This window comes from Morus notabilis, unplaced genomic scaffold (assembly GCF_000414095.1).
Source record: "Morus notabilis unplaced genomic scaffold, ASM41409v2 Scaffold99, whole genome shotgun sequence".
In the NCBI taxonomy this organism is placed as follows: Eukaryota; Viridiplantae; Streptophyta; class Magnoliopsida; order Rosales; family Moraceae; genus Morus; species Morus notabilis.
In genome coordinates this window covers 2,136,645-2,153,393 of record NW_010362482.1, presented here as the reverse complement: position 1 = coordinate 2,153,393, position 16,749 = coordinate 2,136,645, and the positions used below count along the sequence as shown (strand labels likewise).

The following is a 16,749-nucleotide window of genomic DNA, read 5'->3' as shown; positions in this document are numbered from 1 at the left end:
AATGCAAGCTATTAAAGTAGTCATGAAGACCAAAAACAAAAATTAAGCAAGAATTAGGGATCAGTATTCATGGTGCTGATGTAATTGCCCTTGAATAATTATATACTTTTGCAGTGATCACTGAATGATGTTTCCTAGATGAAGTGTCGTATAAGCAGCTTGTTCTATTTTTTTTTTTTCGGAAATGAAATAAAGAAAGAAAGATAGAAAGAAAATAATTGCTACAACTGTTGCCATTTCTTTCATTTTCACCATGCATTTTATTTTGATCAGACTTTACGTGTTTTTTATTTAATTTATATTTTAATAATAATATCGTTCTAGTCTTTCTGATTATGGACGACAATAGAAGAGAGTAAAGAAATGCACATTCAATGAGGAGCACAAGGATTTGTACAGCTAACATTAACATTTTTTTTTTTTTTTTTAGAGTTCGAATTATAATTCAACCTTTTTTTCTTTTATAAAAATTTAAATTTTAGTTTGAGTTTTTCACTTGAATTCGTGAAAAGAACGAGACCTATAAAATTCACATATTTTAAGAATGTTAGTGATGGATGTGCTTCGTGGTATTCTAATTGATCACGTAACATTAACATATAATTAAAGTGCGCCCCTTGTTAAGTTAAAGTAATTTATTTGAATAACATTTTAAGACATTACCGGTATTAAGCACCACTACTAATAGAATGTGAACTCCATTTATGAACTCATACTGTAGATCCATTTTCTATTTATAAATGATGCTCAACATCACTTATGTCTAATAGCATTGTTCTTTTTGTTTGACCTACCGACTCTTTGCCAATAAATAGCAGAGGTGTCTTGTTTAGTTTGTTTGGCCATTGGTTAGCTGAGTTATGGATTATTTCTACTATGTGCTTTTGGCATAAAAAAAAAGAAAGAAAGAAAAAACACCACCTTTAGATTTATGCCACTTGTATTGAAGTTTTGGATTTGTAATTGTATCAAATAAATAGATTAGTCAAAATTAAATATCAACTAAATATTGTATAATTTTTTTTTTTTGTTTTGACAGAAAAATATCGTATAAATTTGAATACATATAAAAGCTTTGTCATACCACTTAATTTTCTATATAAGATTTCTACTTTTTTTTTCTCCCGTTATAATCTTATATATTAAATTCAGAGCCACAATTCTAAGAAAGAATCACATAATTAGTCACGAAACTAAAAAAGAAATTAATGGGCATATTTCTTAATTTTCTCGACAAGTACAAGGAAGGAAATCTTGAGAAATGTCCTCTAAATTCTGACGAGGCATTAAAGATTTATACATTTACTAAGCACTGTATTATTTATATTTTCACTTTATCCTTTTTATACTAACTTAAGAGATACAACATTATTATAACGGAATTAGAGTCACAAAATTAAGAATCAAAAAATTTTGAGGCCCCGTTTGGTTTATAGGTTCGAACTAATGATTTTAATTATGCATTCAAATTTTGTAAGAGAACCCACTAACAAGAATTTTTTAAATTCAATATTTTTGTAAAAAAAAATATTGTAGCAGAATCAAAGCTATAGATTAAAACTTATGAACCAAATGGACGTAAGATATAAGGCACAAAACTAAAGAAACGAAATTAAGAGGAGAAATTTCATAATTTTCTCGACGAGGAAAATGAAGGAAAAACTAGAGGAATGCCCCTCTAACAAAGTAATATGAAAGATTTTTTCAATAAAAAATATATTGTAAGAACTTTTACCATTTATTAAATGCTATAAGATTTTTTTCTTCGCTTTCTTATTTTATATATTAATCTTAAGAAAGGCAGAATTATAAGAGTGTCACAAAACTAAAGAGATGAGTTGAGAGGCACATACCCTAATTTTTGGAAAAAGACCATAAATATCATGTAAGATGGTAAAAAATATTATATATGTCACTTCACTCGAAAATAAATAATTATTATTCAGTTAATAAAGAAACAAAAAAGTTTACAATAACGTTTAATTATTTATAATGACATACAATATAGGTTTGCAAGTCAACCAAGTACTTTTCTTTTTTTTTTTTTTAAGGGAGAAAGAGAGAAATATGTCAAGATTTGAGATGAATTAAAATTAATAGGCCAATAGTTTACATAAGTTAATAAATAGGCCAAATTACTGTTTTCGTCCATAACTTGTCTGGTTATGAACCATAACTTGACAAGTTATTGTCCATAATTGTTCATAACTTGTCTGGTTATGAGCCATAACTTGACAAGTTTATCCATAATTTATCTAATTATGAATCATAACTTGATAAGTTATGACCTATTAATTTTTATAACTAAAAATTAACCTATATACTTTCTTAAACTTTTTATATTGGTCTATTTTCTACTATTTTCCTTTTTTTAACTAGAAATTACGCACTGGGTTACCTTTCTTTCTTAGCCCATATACAGCTCCTGGTCTAGAAAATTAACAAATCCTAGCCCGGCCCATTCCGAAGTTGTTTATCACCTGGGTGTGGATGACTGGATGGTGACTGGTGAACATAAACAGATTAAGTGCTGTTTAGTTTGCCAATTTAAATTTTTAATTTGAGTTAAAATATAATTTTATATGAGAATTTTTATTATAGTAAAAAAGTTAGATGTGATTATTTCTGAGAGTTTTTTACGGTAGTAAAACTCAAATTCTAAACTCAAATCGACGAAATGAATAAGTGTTAAGTCAATTGAGCTGGATATATATATATATATATACATTTAAAAAAGAAAAGAAAACTAGCCAAAAAAAAATATTTTAAAACAATAACAGATAACAGACAGATTTTTGTCAAAATGGACAATTGGATTACCCTTTTTTTATAAAAAAAAAAAATAAATAATAAAAATTTCGTGTATATTTCCAACCAAAAAAAAAAATTTGCAATCATTGTTGGGGAGTCCCTGGAAAAGGTAAAAATTGTAAAGGTTCCCAAAAAAGTATTCCCACGTTTTATCCAAGGATGATAAAAGAGTTGTCACGCAAGTATCTGTCTCACTTTTTATTACAAAGTCATGAAATTGATTTAGTTAGTGGGTGATTAGGTGCTGGGTCACCCTCTTGATCCTCATCCTTAAAGCACAATACTTTCCTTCATTAATGTCTAAGCTTATAATCACCTCAAAACTAAACATGAATTTCTGAAACTATATATAAAAATGGAATTGTATTCTTACCTACCAAATAAATAAAAAAGGACGGACCATTTATTTCTCTGTTGGCTTGATTTTAGACCACTTTTTTTCTTTTTTGCAACATGTGGTCTTAAATTCATAACTTAGTATAAAGAAGTACGAGAATTTATTGCTCTAATGCATGGTATTTATGCCACTATAAATCCAATATTCTTACATTTGATTATGCTGTGTGTGTGTATATAATTATTTTTTTTCTTCTTTTTGCTAATCATATGTCTATATCAATTAGTGGTTTCCAATTTCTCTTGGCTAGGAGTTTACATTTTGTCCTTTTCCCCCCTCTTTTATATGTTACATTTTGTCGTTGAGATAATGGACATCAAGTTACCAAAAAAAAAAAAAAAAAAAAAAAGAAACAAAGATGAGAATGTTGAAGAGGATCACTAGCTAAAGTATCTTTGAGCGTGTGTGAAGGAAGCCAAACGCTTTAAAAAAGAGATAGAATTCTATGATAGAGTATGAAAATATCTTATTAGTACAATCATACTTTAAACTGTTAAATTTATATTAAGTTTTATATTTTTGTACATCTCTATATTTTGATGTGATTTGAACGAGATTTAATCATCTAATATTAACAATATATATTATTTGGACTAAATCTAATATTAACAAATGTAGATGTTGAGTAGGTTTTCATAAAAAGCTCCAAAAAAAAAAGAGAGCTCTCTCTTCTTTCTGTTAAAGGATGGGAAAGAAAAATATTATGCTCAAATATGAAGGTATATTTTCCATAACTCATTCCATTTGTGTCAAACCTTCAAATCATTAAGAAATTATTATTTCACCTACAAGTTTTGGTAAACCACCCATAAGCTTTGACATAAAATAAGTATTTAGTTTAATGATCCTGACATTTTTATTATTCTAATTAAAAGATAAGCCTAAAGCCAGCTGTGAATGAGACATTCTAAAGTATACAAAACTCTTCATAGGTAGATTAGGTAACCATATATATCCATTTAAAAACAATTTCCATTAGCAACATTCTAAACAAACAAACAAAATCTATTGTCAAAATCAAAGAGAAAGATGTCTTGTTTTTTGTGTTCTATTTATATATTGCTGATCTGATATATCAAACTATCATCTGTGGAACTTCTCTGGACTTAAAATGAACAAAAAATTTCACTGCCCACTTTATGAAATTTGCCACCAAGAGGAGAGAATGGTGGACCCTTAAACATCATTTCCCATTGATATTGTCTTCCTTGTTTTTGGGAAAGTTTATTAACGCTAACTATGCTCTTTTTTGCGCTGGGCCAACTATTTCAAAAAAAAAAAAAAATCTCATTTTTTTAGGTATCGTTTATTTCACCGATTCGAGTTTTTAATTCTAGATTTATATAGTTAAAAACTCTCAAAAAATATAACATCTAACTTTTTCTTCTACAATTACAAACTCTAAAAAAATATTACATATTAAATCAAATTAAAAATTTAAATTCACAGAATGAACGAGACCTTAATTTTTCATTGTCTTTGAGTACATCTATCATATCAGCAACTTTTCAATCATTTCTATAATTGTTATGATTTATTTCAAGGCCAAGATAAAAAATAAAATAAAATAAAATAAAATAAAGATGGTAAAAGTGCTTAGGACAAGCTGAGAAGTTGTTTTCTCTAGTTAAACCTGAACGTGGCAAATATGACAAGCTAATAAGTTGTTTTCTCTAGTTAAATATAATGTGGAGAGAATGCAATATCATTTCACTTTATTTTATATATTCCATAATATTATGCACTTATACAGCAAGCTTCCTGCGCAGTCTACCTGGTCAAGCAGTATATCCTCTTCGATCATAACTCATAAGATAATACAATGCGCTTCTCTAATTATTGTAAGGAGAATTCTAAATTAAGACATGAAAAAAATACCCTATTAATATGATTATGTATTCTGTCTAATATGCATTATAATCTTGTATATTTATAATTTTGATGTGATTTTCATTAGATTTAACATATGAAATATGCGTTATATTGTCTTAAAAAAAACACCTCATTTTAATCTTAAATTTATGTGTTGTTTTTGTGACAAACCTCATTGGAAAATGTTAATTTATAAACAAAGATTTTAAACTTTATGGATTCAAATCTTCTGTCTAATTTTAGCATTTTAATTAGTGTATAACCAATTATATCATGCCGCGTTGTGTGTTATCACATTGTGTCTTTATCTTATGTCTAATTTTAGTATTTAAACCGCTTTTTGATTAATTTTTTTGTATTTATCATAAGATGATGTAACATGATATGATTGATTATACACTAATTAGGATACTAAAAATAAGACAAAAAATCTAGATCCGAACTATATGTATTTAAAACTGGAGAATAGCAACATTGTAAGATTAGTGAAAACAATGGGCCTGTTTGTTTGTGTTTTCATTTTCGTTTTTCACGGTTTTCAAAGCAAAAAAATAAAAACGGGTGTTAAAAACGTGTTTGGTGCAAATTTTTTAAAAAAACAAAACCAAAAACGTTTTTATCTTTTTATGGAAATCAGAAAACGAAAAAAATGTATTTTCATTTTCTCGTTTTTGTTTTCTGTTTTCTGAAAACGGATTTCACTTTTTTTTTTTTTTTTTTTCAATTTTCTTCCCTCTTTTCTGAAACCGTTTTTGTATTATATATGTTTATTTATGTTATTTATTTAATATATTATTATTTAATATATTTAATAATATTATTTATTTAATCTATTATTATTTAATCTATTATTACATGTTTTCAAAAATTAAACCACCAAACGCAGTTTCAGTTTTTTTTAAAACTGAAATCAATCTCTAAATAAAACTACTAAACGCATTTTCAGAAATAATTCAAAAATGAAACTAAAAACGTTTTCATTTTTATTTTCGTATAGAAAACAAAAACGTTTTGGAATCAATTCCAAACGCACCCAATAAACCACAAAATCCCTTTTCTAAGCACACTCATTGACTTGCATGAGTCTGACCCTATTGCTCTGGCACAACTAATTTCTAATAATACGATTATCTAGGGAAAAAATAATGAGAAGCTTGAACACATTTGGAAACTTTTCTTTATGTAATTAAAAAACGAATGGCTTGTTTATACAAGCCAGAGGAAAGATCTCCCGACAAAGTTCTTTTCTCTGGCATGTCTATGGTAGGGTGAAATCCAACGATTCACATTAGATCTCGGCGAAGGTCCATGTGTTTCATTTCACATTTGATTGTAACCCAAACATAATAAATATAATTACAAAAACAACACTTACTTTTTCAAAATATAATTTTTTACCCATATTTCATATAAATTTTCAACAAATACACATATCAAACTTCAAACTCAGAACTCTACTGGGAAAAAAAAAAAAAAAATTCAAACCCAGTACCATAGCCTTGCCGGAAAACAAAAAAAAATGCACAAAAACTCGAACAATTCATGAAACAAAAGTCACAAAAATCCTAACAACCAAAGATTTGATAAATCAAAAGATACAAAAACCAGAACAATCAAGGAAATAATATCAAGCTGAATCGACACTCGCGAAAATTTTTAACAAATACACAAATTGATTTGATAAATCAAAAATTAAAATAATGGACTCTGATTTAAATTTTAATTTAAAATTTTTACAAAAGATTTTAAAAAAATATCACATTTAATTTTTTTTATTATAATAAAAAATTTTAAAAAAATATCACATATTAATTTGAATCTACAAATGAACGAGGCTAAATCTCAAGCCCTCAAAGCCGATGCTAACCCACCAATTCTCAATGTTATTCAGAAACTTTACAACAATCCAAACAAATTTCACATATCGAATGAGACAAAATAAAAAAAAAAATGTAATCTCCATTGATTTACACGGTACACAGAACAAAGAAGTGCGAAACCCAGATTCCGGCGGACGTTCGCCGGAGAGACCCGCGGCGTTCGTAGGTGGGCAGCGAGACCCATCTCGTGGGTCACGACCCACTGTTCGTTAATGGCGAGGACCGAAGGTTCTACTGCGGTGAGACTGTGAACGGCGAACGGAGAGGGGCGAGAGGCCCGACAAGCGACCTGCCGGGGAGGGCCAACATTTTCTGACGACAGCGTGGAGGGTGGCGGTTTGCTGGGGCGCAAAGGCCGATGGCTGAGAGGGCGGGCGAGTGGGGCCAAGATGCAGACGAGTAGAGCGGGGGCGCGGATCGCCGGTAGAGGGCTGGACAAAGGAGCTTGGTGCTGGCGCGGTCGGAGGATATGGCTTCCGTTGAGGAGAAGCGAGATGGAGTATTACACTTGAAAGGTGAATTTGATCAGGTGCAGTTGTTATGATGTTTGTTTCTAGGAGAAGATGATCTTGGACCGTAGATTTTTTATCCAACGGTGTATAAGATTTTACCGTATCGGTAGAGGAAAAAAGCGCCCCCCTACCGTAGACATCCCCTCATCATTATGTTGTCCAACAATTCTCATCTGTCTCCTCATCACCATCCGCACTGTATTTTTTTCCCCTTTTTTCACAATTTCTTTTCCTAAAATAACAACAAATGTAGCTTGGGGACTTAAAAATGCAATCCCTGCAAGAAGTGAGAATATGATTTCAAACTTTTTCCTTAGCTGGGTCCATTTCATTCCATATGGTCTAATCATTTTTCCCAGAAAGAAAAGCAAAAAATATGTATATAATATAGCCAAAATATAGTTTAAAAAATACAAAAAGTAAATAATCTAGAATTTGAGGTCAGATTTCTCTCTCAGTCCAACCCACTGATTGCGATCTCAATTCATTAGCTTTTTTAGCATTCATTTCTTGATGGCCTCATAATTTTGAACCCGATGCCCTCTCTTAAAATTAAATTCCTATTTTTTTAATGCAAATAAAATTTAAATTAAAAATACGTCTAGTAAAGAGATTCATACCATAATTTAAATTATAGTGCATGAATCAAACGTTTTTTAAATTAAATCTCTTATTGGCCCAATCTTAACTGCGCCTGGTGCGTACTGCGCACTCCTTTAATGCACGCTGTTTAGGAAGCGCCACGTCAACATCACATGCGTTCTAACTTCTACGCACTCCGTGTACCTTATCGACATTCAAATTCTCTTCGAAAGTATTTTCAAATATTATTTTGAAGTGAAATGTATATATATAATTTTAAATATTAATATAATAACAATATAACACCTAATTTCCCCTCCAATTTCTCGTCCTCTTGTCTTGTCTCTTTCTCTCTCTTCGGTTCTCTCTCAAAGCGAGCTCCAGCTCGGAGGTGCATGGAGCTTCTGTTCCGTCCTGGTTTTATAGGGTTTCCTCTGGGCTGTTGAAGAGGCTGATTTCGCAAGAAATTCGCGTAAAATGAGGTGAATTTTGATTCGGTGTCGTGGATTGTTCGACGATTTCGGAGCATCTTTTTGGGTGATTTTTAGGGTTTTTCGCGTACGAATCGCCGACTGATTCGAGAATGCCGGCGAGTAGATCGAAATCGGAGAAGCATGACGCTGCGAAGCAGCTCCGGCGGGACCCGTACGAGGTACTCGGCGTCTCTAGGAACTCCACTGATCAGGAAATCAAAAGCGCTTACCGACGAATGGCTCTCAAGTATGTTATATCTTAATAATTGTTCAATTTTTCTTAGCCTATGAGTATTTTCTTTTTCTTTTCTTTTTTTTAATGAGTTTGAAATTCCCTTAGCCCTCTCCCGGGAGAAGAGATTTAACTACTTCTGAAGAGTTTTCTTTAGCTTAAGCTTTAATTGCATTCAAAATTCGAACTTTCTTGTTTTTCTTTTTCTTTTTCTTTTTTTTTTCTCCCGACAAGATGTAGCAGACAGAAGTGAAGGGAAATGAATGGTTTAGTAACTTTTCCTTTTTTAATTTGTTGAAGATTGAGAAAGATGGCAGTCTTTCCCTTTTTCCTTATCGATTCGGGGTTCTAGAGCGTTCTTGCGAGCAAATAGGACTAATCAGCTATTAAGGATGGGTGAACTTAGGGATAGGTAGCTGAAAGTTTTGGTCCTTAAATCTAGTTGTTTTGTTAAACTAGGAGCTGTTACTTTATTGATTAACTGTAAGGTGCTTTCAATTAGCTTATCAAGCGACTGATTCGTCAGTCGATAAAAGATAGCGCCAATTGGAACATTTGCTTGAGCATATGCACGTGAAGAAAGATTGAGTTTTTCGCTTGCATTTATATGATCGTTTTTTGAGCTCTTTAGCGCCATTAGTCCACGTGTGAAATTTCTTAGGGAAATTTTGGCCTGTTGTAGGAATGTTGAAAACATATTTGAGCTCTTTTGGTCTTTTCTATGACATGTCGGCTGGGCTTGACCTAAACTATAAGTAGAGGAAAAGTACTGTTTTGGATACACGTTGTTCTTTCAGGTCAACGAGCTTTTGGTTACAATGTTACCTATAGATGAATATTGATTGGAATAGGTTTATGCATCTGATATTTGTTTAGCTTTTGTATTTTCTGTATTATCAACCTGCTTGCTTTACATTTCACGTCCATTGCTAATGTGGTTAAAAGGCCTTTACCTAGTCTAGTTGGTAAGGAGATGGAGATCGAAGTCTCATTAAGTTATTAAAATGAAAAGTAGCAATATTTAAGTGGCTTAAAGCAAATCATTGCAGGTATCATCCTGACAAGAACGCAAATGACCCTGAAGCAGCTGATACGTTTAAGGAGGTCACATTCTCCTATAATATCTTGTCTGACCCAGATAAACGGCGTCAGTATGATACAGCTGGATTTGAGGTATGATATTATTGAATAAATATATAAAATCTGACCTGTGTTTCTAACCAGTCATATTTGTCACTCTGCTACTCAGGAAATCTATTGATTCCGGTTGTTTTATTTGTTTATAGCTAATTAGCTATCATGAGAATTTAATTATTTATTTTGATTAAATGAGAAAATCGGTGCCTGACATGGTTGCATTATCTGTTTACTAGGCTGTTGAAGCAGAGAGTCAAGAATTGGAACTAGATCTTTCAAGTCTGGGAGCAGTCAACACCATGTTTGCTGCCCTTTTCAGTAAACTTGGGGTTCCAATTAAGACCACTGTATCAGCAACGGTTTTAGAGGAGGCACTTAATGGCATGGTCACTATTCGTCCACTTCCATTGGGGCAGCCTATATCCAGAAAGGTTGGGTCTTTACCTTTTTTTCCCTGTTAATTTTTTACTGTTCTTTGCAACGTTATTTATATTTTTCTTTTTAATAGGTTGAAAAGCAATGTGCTCACTTCTACTCCGTTACAATTACTGAAGAGGAGGCACAAGCTGGATTCGTTTGCCGAGTGCAATCATCTGACAAAAGCAAGTTTAAGGTTGATTCATTGAATCTCTTGCAGAATTTTTGAACGGACTTTGCTTAATTTTTTATTTACTGTTCTTTGATTCCCCCCGCTCTCACTCTCTTCTTCCTTTTTTTTTTTTCCTTTCCCTCGAAAATCTGTCAAAACTTCTGTAAAAAAAAGTTGCTTTCTATAATGAAATCTATTTTCGTGTGGAAGTTTGTATGGATCATTTTCTATTTCTGGTTGAAGTGTAGATGAATCTGCTTTATAAGTACATACTGAATTACAACTTAACTGACTCAATGCTATGCTTCTCTTCTAGTTATTGTACTTTGACCAGGAAGGGAATAGTGGGCTGAGTCTTGCTCTACAGGTACACTAGACCCATCTCTCTCTCTCTCTCTCCTCCTTGTAGAGTCGACGGGGTGTATTTTGTTTGTTCAAGTCTCTCATGGACAACTTGTTTCTTATTAGGAGGACAGTGCAAAAACCGGAAAGCTTACATCTGCTGGGATGTATTTTCTTTGTTTTCCAGTATACCGATTGGATCAAACAGTCAACTCGGTAAGCTGTCATCATTTGTTTGTCTTGTAAAAGATTTAGTTCATAGCTTTTTAACCCGAATTTGGTTTTGAATTTTTGTTATAGATAACTGCTGCAAAGGATCCTGATGCCGCCTTCTTCAAAAAATTAGATGGATTTCAGCCATGTGAAATAAACGAACTGAAGGCTGGAACCCACGTGTTTTCTGTTTATGGTCTGTCAAAAGATTTTGTGTCCAGTTTAGATTATTATGCAGTTTGGTTTTGAACCATGGTTATAAGCCATTGTCTTTCATTTTTGAAAATTCTTCTAGGCGACAATTTTTTTAAAAGTGCAAGCTACACAATAGAAGCTGTTTGTGCTGAACCTTTTTTTGAGGAAAAGGAGAATCTAAGGGCTGTCGAAGGACAAATACTATCAAAAAGGGTGGAGTTGTCAAAATTTGAAGCTGAATACAGAGAGGTCTGGACTTGACATGACATGAGCAGTACTTATGCACGCATATAAATTTTATATTCGACTAGTTTTCATGTTCTGTTTTGATAGGTTCTGGCCCAGTTTACGGAGATGACCAGTAGGTATGCGCAAGAAATGCAAGAGGTGAGTTAAAGTACATTGGTCTTTTAACCATATCTAGTGTCTACGTATTTTTTTTTTAATAACTTTTTTAAAATGTTTGTTTTATACAGATTGACGACCTGCTCAAGCAAAGGAATGAGATACATGCCTCGTATACAACTCTTCCTCCAATGAAACGGAGTTCAAGTAGAAACAGGAACAAGGGTCCATCCAAGGAGGTTAGTGAGGATGGGCAAGGGAGGTATAAGAAACCAACAAGAGATAGGCCTAAGAAGAAGAAGTGGTACAACATTCATTTAAAGGTTGACAAGAGGAAGCCGTGCTGACAGGGTGAGAATCATGACTGTCTTTTGTGTTATCGAATTCGTCTATTCATGATAAGCTGATTTGTATATTCAGAGTTAGCTTTGTGTCGGACAGGGAAGCTCTTTTGTTGCGGTAGTTTCACTTTCGCATACGCGCAAGCCTAGTAAAGGACTAAAAAGGAGTCCCAAAGGCTTATTGGGGAAGTGGAGACTGGGACTCCGGTGAGATGGCTCCATTACTTGTATCGTGTCAACTCGGCAACTCGTTGTTGTAAAATTCTTTCTTGTATTCTTTCATGTCTACGTAGTTCTCTTGTTGCTTTTCTTCAGCATTTCATCTGTTACACATGTAAATTACGTAAGTTATTCATGGAGGTCCGTTCATCGCCTCATTGATTGCTTGTATTTTTGGATAAAGAAAATGGAGAAATGGCACGTTGCTGGGAGATATTTTTCTCTCGTAAAAGTAAGCAGTAAGTCTCTTCTCAGTTATCTTCCACGAACGTCTGTATTAATTTAAGACTCTTTCAGTTTGCGGATTTGAATTTTTAATTCGAGTTTAAATGTGATTATATGTGAGTTTTTTCACTTTAATACAAAAGTCAGATTTGACTTTTTATGAGAGCTTTTAACTGTAGTAAAATTAAAATTAAAAACTCAAATTTGTGCAATGAATAAGGCCTTAGACTATGTCTTTTTCCCAAGTCAATGCTGATTGGGTTCTTCTTTTTTGTTTTTTTGGGTCATCGTTGTCGTCGTTATGAAAGGGAAGAGAATCAGTGCATTGGTTGCTTCAATTTGCTTAGGCTTTGTTTGGTTCGCTGTTTAGATTATAAGATTTAGTTTGAATTGTGGTGATTTAAATTGTGATTTGAACTGATTTTTAAATACATAAATAAATTGTAATTTATATTGAGAATAAAATTTGAACTAAAGTGTCATTAGAATTATGTACCAAATCTTATAAAATCTTATTGTGAATGACATTAAAAAAATGTAATATGGATGGGTATTTGTAACTCTTTTTATTATAAACACAATAAAAAAAAATTACCTCAATTAAAATTAAAACGAAAAAGTTATAATATTTTTAAGCATAAAATTGAGGAAGAGAAAAAATAAAATTATTTAGGAGGTGGGATCAATTTTAAAGTCAAGAATTTGAATTATTTTAATTTAATTCTCTACTAAAGATTAATTTGAACATTCAATTACAATCTGAATTGAATTTTTTGATTCGGATTGTTGTTTCAACAACACGTTAGCCTTCTTGGTCATAACTTCCAATTAGTTGCTTTTAAAAAAAAGGAAAATGCTAGTCTTTGTGAAAAGTTTTAACTGGAATTTCACGAATAGGTGATGTGAAACATTTTGACAATTCCACACTGCAATATTTTATAGTTTTCATTCTCTTTTCTTTAATCTATTTCTTCATACAAACACTTCTTATTTCTTTTTTTTTTTTTCTTCACCAACCTCGTTTACTTTACGAGTTTGAGTTTTTAATTCGAGCTGAGATGTGACATTTTCTGAGAGCTTTTCATTATAGTAAAAAAAAGTTAGATGTGACATTTTTTAAGAGCTTTTTATTATAAAAATCTAAAACTAAAAACTCCAATCGGTAAAATAAACGAAACCAAATATCTGTTCAAAATTCAAAGTTCTTTACAATTTTTTTGCTCAACCTAGTCAATCTTGGTAGGACTTCGCATGGCCCGTTAATTTTCTCCCAACAATAGCACAACCAGCGATTATATTCTTTAGCAAATTAATGGAAATTAATAGAAGGAAATAAAAGGAATACAAAATCATGTCTTGGGTTTCTTGGATATCTCTACTTCTATTTTTTTCCCTTTAACTAAATTCAAAAATTTTGTCTCCCCGTTCTTCTTGACATAGTTTTTTTTCTTTTTTTTCTTCTATAGAGCAAAAGAGAGATTGGCTGAATTTGTTATTTTCCATTAAAAGTATTTCATGAATATAGGAAGCAGGTATACATGGCCGCATTACTATTCTTCTTCCCCTTTCACATAAATTATTCTTAGAACCATTTTCGTGAAATAGTAGATAGGAGGGGGAAAAAAATATCAAATCAGTACGGAAAATTTAATACTTCAAACTGGCAACAAGAAAAATTTCTCCAAAATCAAATAATCGTTTTGATTTTAAGAGTTTGATGGATGATGGATACGGAAGAGCTAAGAGGAAAAAGATAAATAGTTGTAGTTTGCTATACATACAAAGAAGAAAGAAGAAAACTGAAGAGAAAGTTTGGACTTTTTAGTAATTTTGCATCTGCAAGCATGAACTTCTTAGCCGCGTGCCTCACCTAATTGTTTCGAGATGTAAATAATAATTTTATTCGTGATGTGTAGAGGCTCTCTTTAAAAAAAAAAGGGTAAGAGAACGGTTGTCCACTTTTTTCAGCCAAATGAAGAAACGGGAGATTAGAAATTGCTAAATTCCTTCCTGGTATTGTTGCTGATGTAGAAGTCGAGGCCATAATTATGAAGGTGAAAGTTGGCATTTTCACCCGCAGGGACTTGCTCTTCATAGGGCAAATATGCAAGATACTCAACTAAACAATTCCAACTTTCTCTCTCAACCCCCCACTCGAACTAGAAAAAAAAAAAGAGTGAACGATGGCCGGAGTTGCGGGACTGCCTCTGGGTGCGTTACCGGGCTCCCGACCATGAAACTTGGTCCTTCGGCTCGCCTCGTTGGTGGTTGTAGTGTACGGTATGGTTGTTAGAAAATAATGACATCGAGTGCGCAGCGGAATTTTAAAAATTTAAATCAATGTCAAAGCCAATCAAGAACATATTCATGATGCTATATAACATAAATACTAAAGATCTAAATCATACCTTTTGAGATTTAGGAAACTGCACGTCTGACAGATCAAAGCATTCCAAACAGCAACCGGAAGAGCCTTAACCAACTGGTCTTCTTTGCTATTCTCATTTCCACAATCGGAGTGCGGGTGGGCACACGTCGTTCAATCTCCTCTTGGTATTCTTGATCTCCTTCCAATCACAAGAGAGCCAAAGAAAAAACTGTTCTTGAGAATTAAACAATTTTTTCTCTCAGGAATCTTTTGTCAATAGCCTCCAAAAAGTCTCTCAAGTGATCTAATGAATAATGTGACTTAATAGGCTATTTATAGTGTTTAGGAAGTCATATTTCCGTAACAATTAGATTTTCTAAAGTTTATCTCCCTTACAGAGTCGATTTTGCCATGTTAGCATGCATTTTACGTTACAACCGGTCGACCGGTGACAGAGACGTTATAACTCACCGGTCGACCTGTCTTCACTAATCGGTCAACCGGACCGGTCGACCTGTCTGCACTGACGAAACTTGTTTTTCTAGTTTTTCAACATGGGAAACTTGCATAGAGCCTCAATTTTGATTCAAGCAACCCAATAGAGAAGTTGCATGATCAAAATAGTTATATAATAGTCTTCTCATATTAAAAAACTCTTAAAATAATAATTCAACCAACTTATCTAGAATTAATTTATCAATTAATTCACCCGATAAATCACTCATGAATTAATCAATCTCATATTAACTTTGAACCTCTTTTACAGGAAAAAACACAAGTTACCAATATGTAGGAAATACACTGTATCGTTACAGAAAATTATGTGAGCTAGGAAAGGGACCCGATGGACATATATAAATCAAGCTCCTATAATCACAACGCTACTTGTAAACCAACAAGTCCGTCTCATGATTATAAAAGTCTAGCGCTACTCCACTAAAAGCCTAGAGCTGCATTCTCGATTTATATAGCGTATTTACAAAACTCTGATTAGCTCTCGTCCATGACTCAATAAATTAGTGTTCATCCCCATAGGATATCCATAATCAACTTGAGGTCAAGTTCCGTTTTACCTTCCCGATTACATTTATCTTATGTACCATTATCACACCATGAGAAAAAACACTATCCGTACCATTACAAATAGTAAACCATTAGATAGCACAGAGTAGTCTAATGGCCGAGCGCTCGTATTTTTCAATCCACAGATAATGCATAAGAGGATATCATTGACTCTTTGTAAGACCTATGGATTCCACTATCTATAAATAATGAATCTACGCATACACGAGTCATACCCCCAATGTACTGATAAGCGTACCTTTAAATAATGTAAGGATGTCTCCCTTTGGTACATCAAAGGATACAAGCCAAGCATACGGGTTTATTATCCATCTCAGGATTAATATGACAACATATAATTCGTCAAAAGTGAATTGTTTTATTCAAACAGAATTATTAATTAAAACAATTCAACTTTGGTCCAATCCAATATAGATTTCACCATTAGAAACTATATCAATGTCTCCACCCATGGAGTTCCACCTCCGACGACCAAGACAAGCCGTCTCCGTTAGGAAGTAGACAACATAACAATCTTAACATGAATAAAGCGCCCAACTTTATTCCCTCGATTGTGGATCATAAGATTTAGACTATTATCTTTAGATTCTTGTCTTCCGCATGTTCTTCACATTACATGCAGGACCTAAAGATTTAGAATGACAGTCTCAGACTTTCAGTTTGCTTATCATACATTCAACTAATATGAACATAAAAAGGACAATACTTAGATATATGAAATGTATAAATCTTTATTAATAGTCAAAATGTCTCAAAGAACATTGTTACATTTATTCCTAAGGGCATAAACGCTAACAATGGTGGCTCCATTTGGGTGGATCTAAACCGGTTTGTAGCTTAGAAGCCGAACAAATGAGCTTCATTTCGAAGCGATTTTGTTGTTTGGTGGGTTAGATCTCTTGACTGGCTATTTCCCTTGACAACCCATTGGCC

The 16,749-nt window shown here is 32.7% G+C and overlaps 1 protein-coding gene across 3 annotated transcripts; it reads left to right on the top strand.

Moving 5' to 3' along the window:
- Positions 1–8,376: 8,376 nt before the first annotated feature.
- On the top strand, positions 8,377–12,438 carry LOC21410441 (chaperone protein dnaJ 16). Of its 3 annotated transcripts, none has more exons than XM_010102218.2 (11): positions 8,377–8,774; positions 9,809–9,932; positions 10,133–10,327; positions 10,405–10,509; positions 10,802–10,852; positions 10,954–11,043; positions 11,128–11,236; positions 11,336–11,484; positions 11,569–11,622; positions 11,712–11,931; positions 12,022–12,438. In XM_010102218.2, the coding sequence occupies exons 1-10, from the start codon at positions 8,638–8,640 to the stop codon at positions 11,925–11,927; spliced, it is 1,230 nt and encodes a 409-aa protein (XP_010100520.1). In that variant the 5' UTR covers positions 8,377–8,637; the 3' UTR covers positions 11,928–11,931; positions 12,022–12,438. The 3 variants fall into 3 exon arrangements, with proteins under 3 accessions (XP_010100520.1, XP_024023962.1, XP_024023964.1); XM_024168194.1 differs by having other exon boundaries at positions 12,007–12,438; XM_024168196.1 differs by having other exon boundaries at positions 12,001–12,438.
- The last annotated feature ends 4,311 nt before the right edge of the window (positions 12,439–16,749 follow it).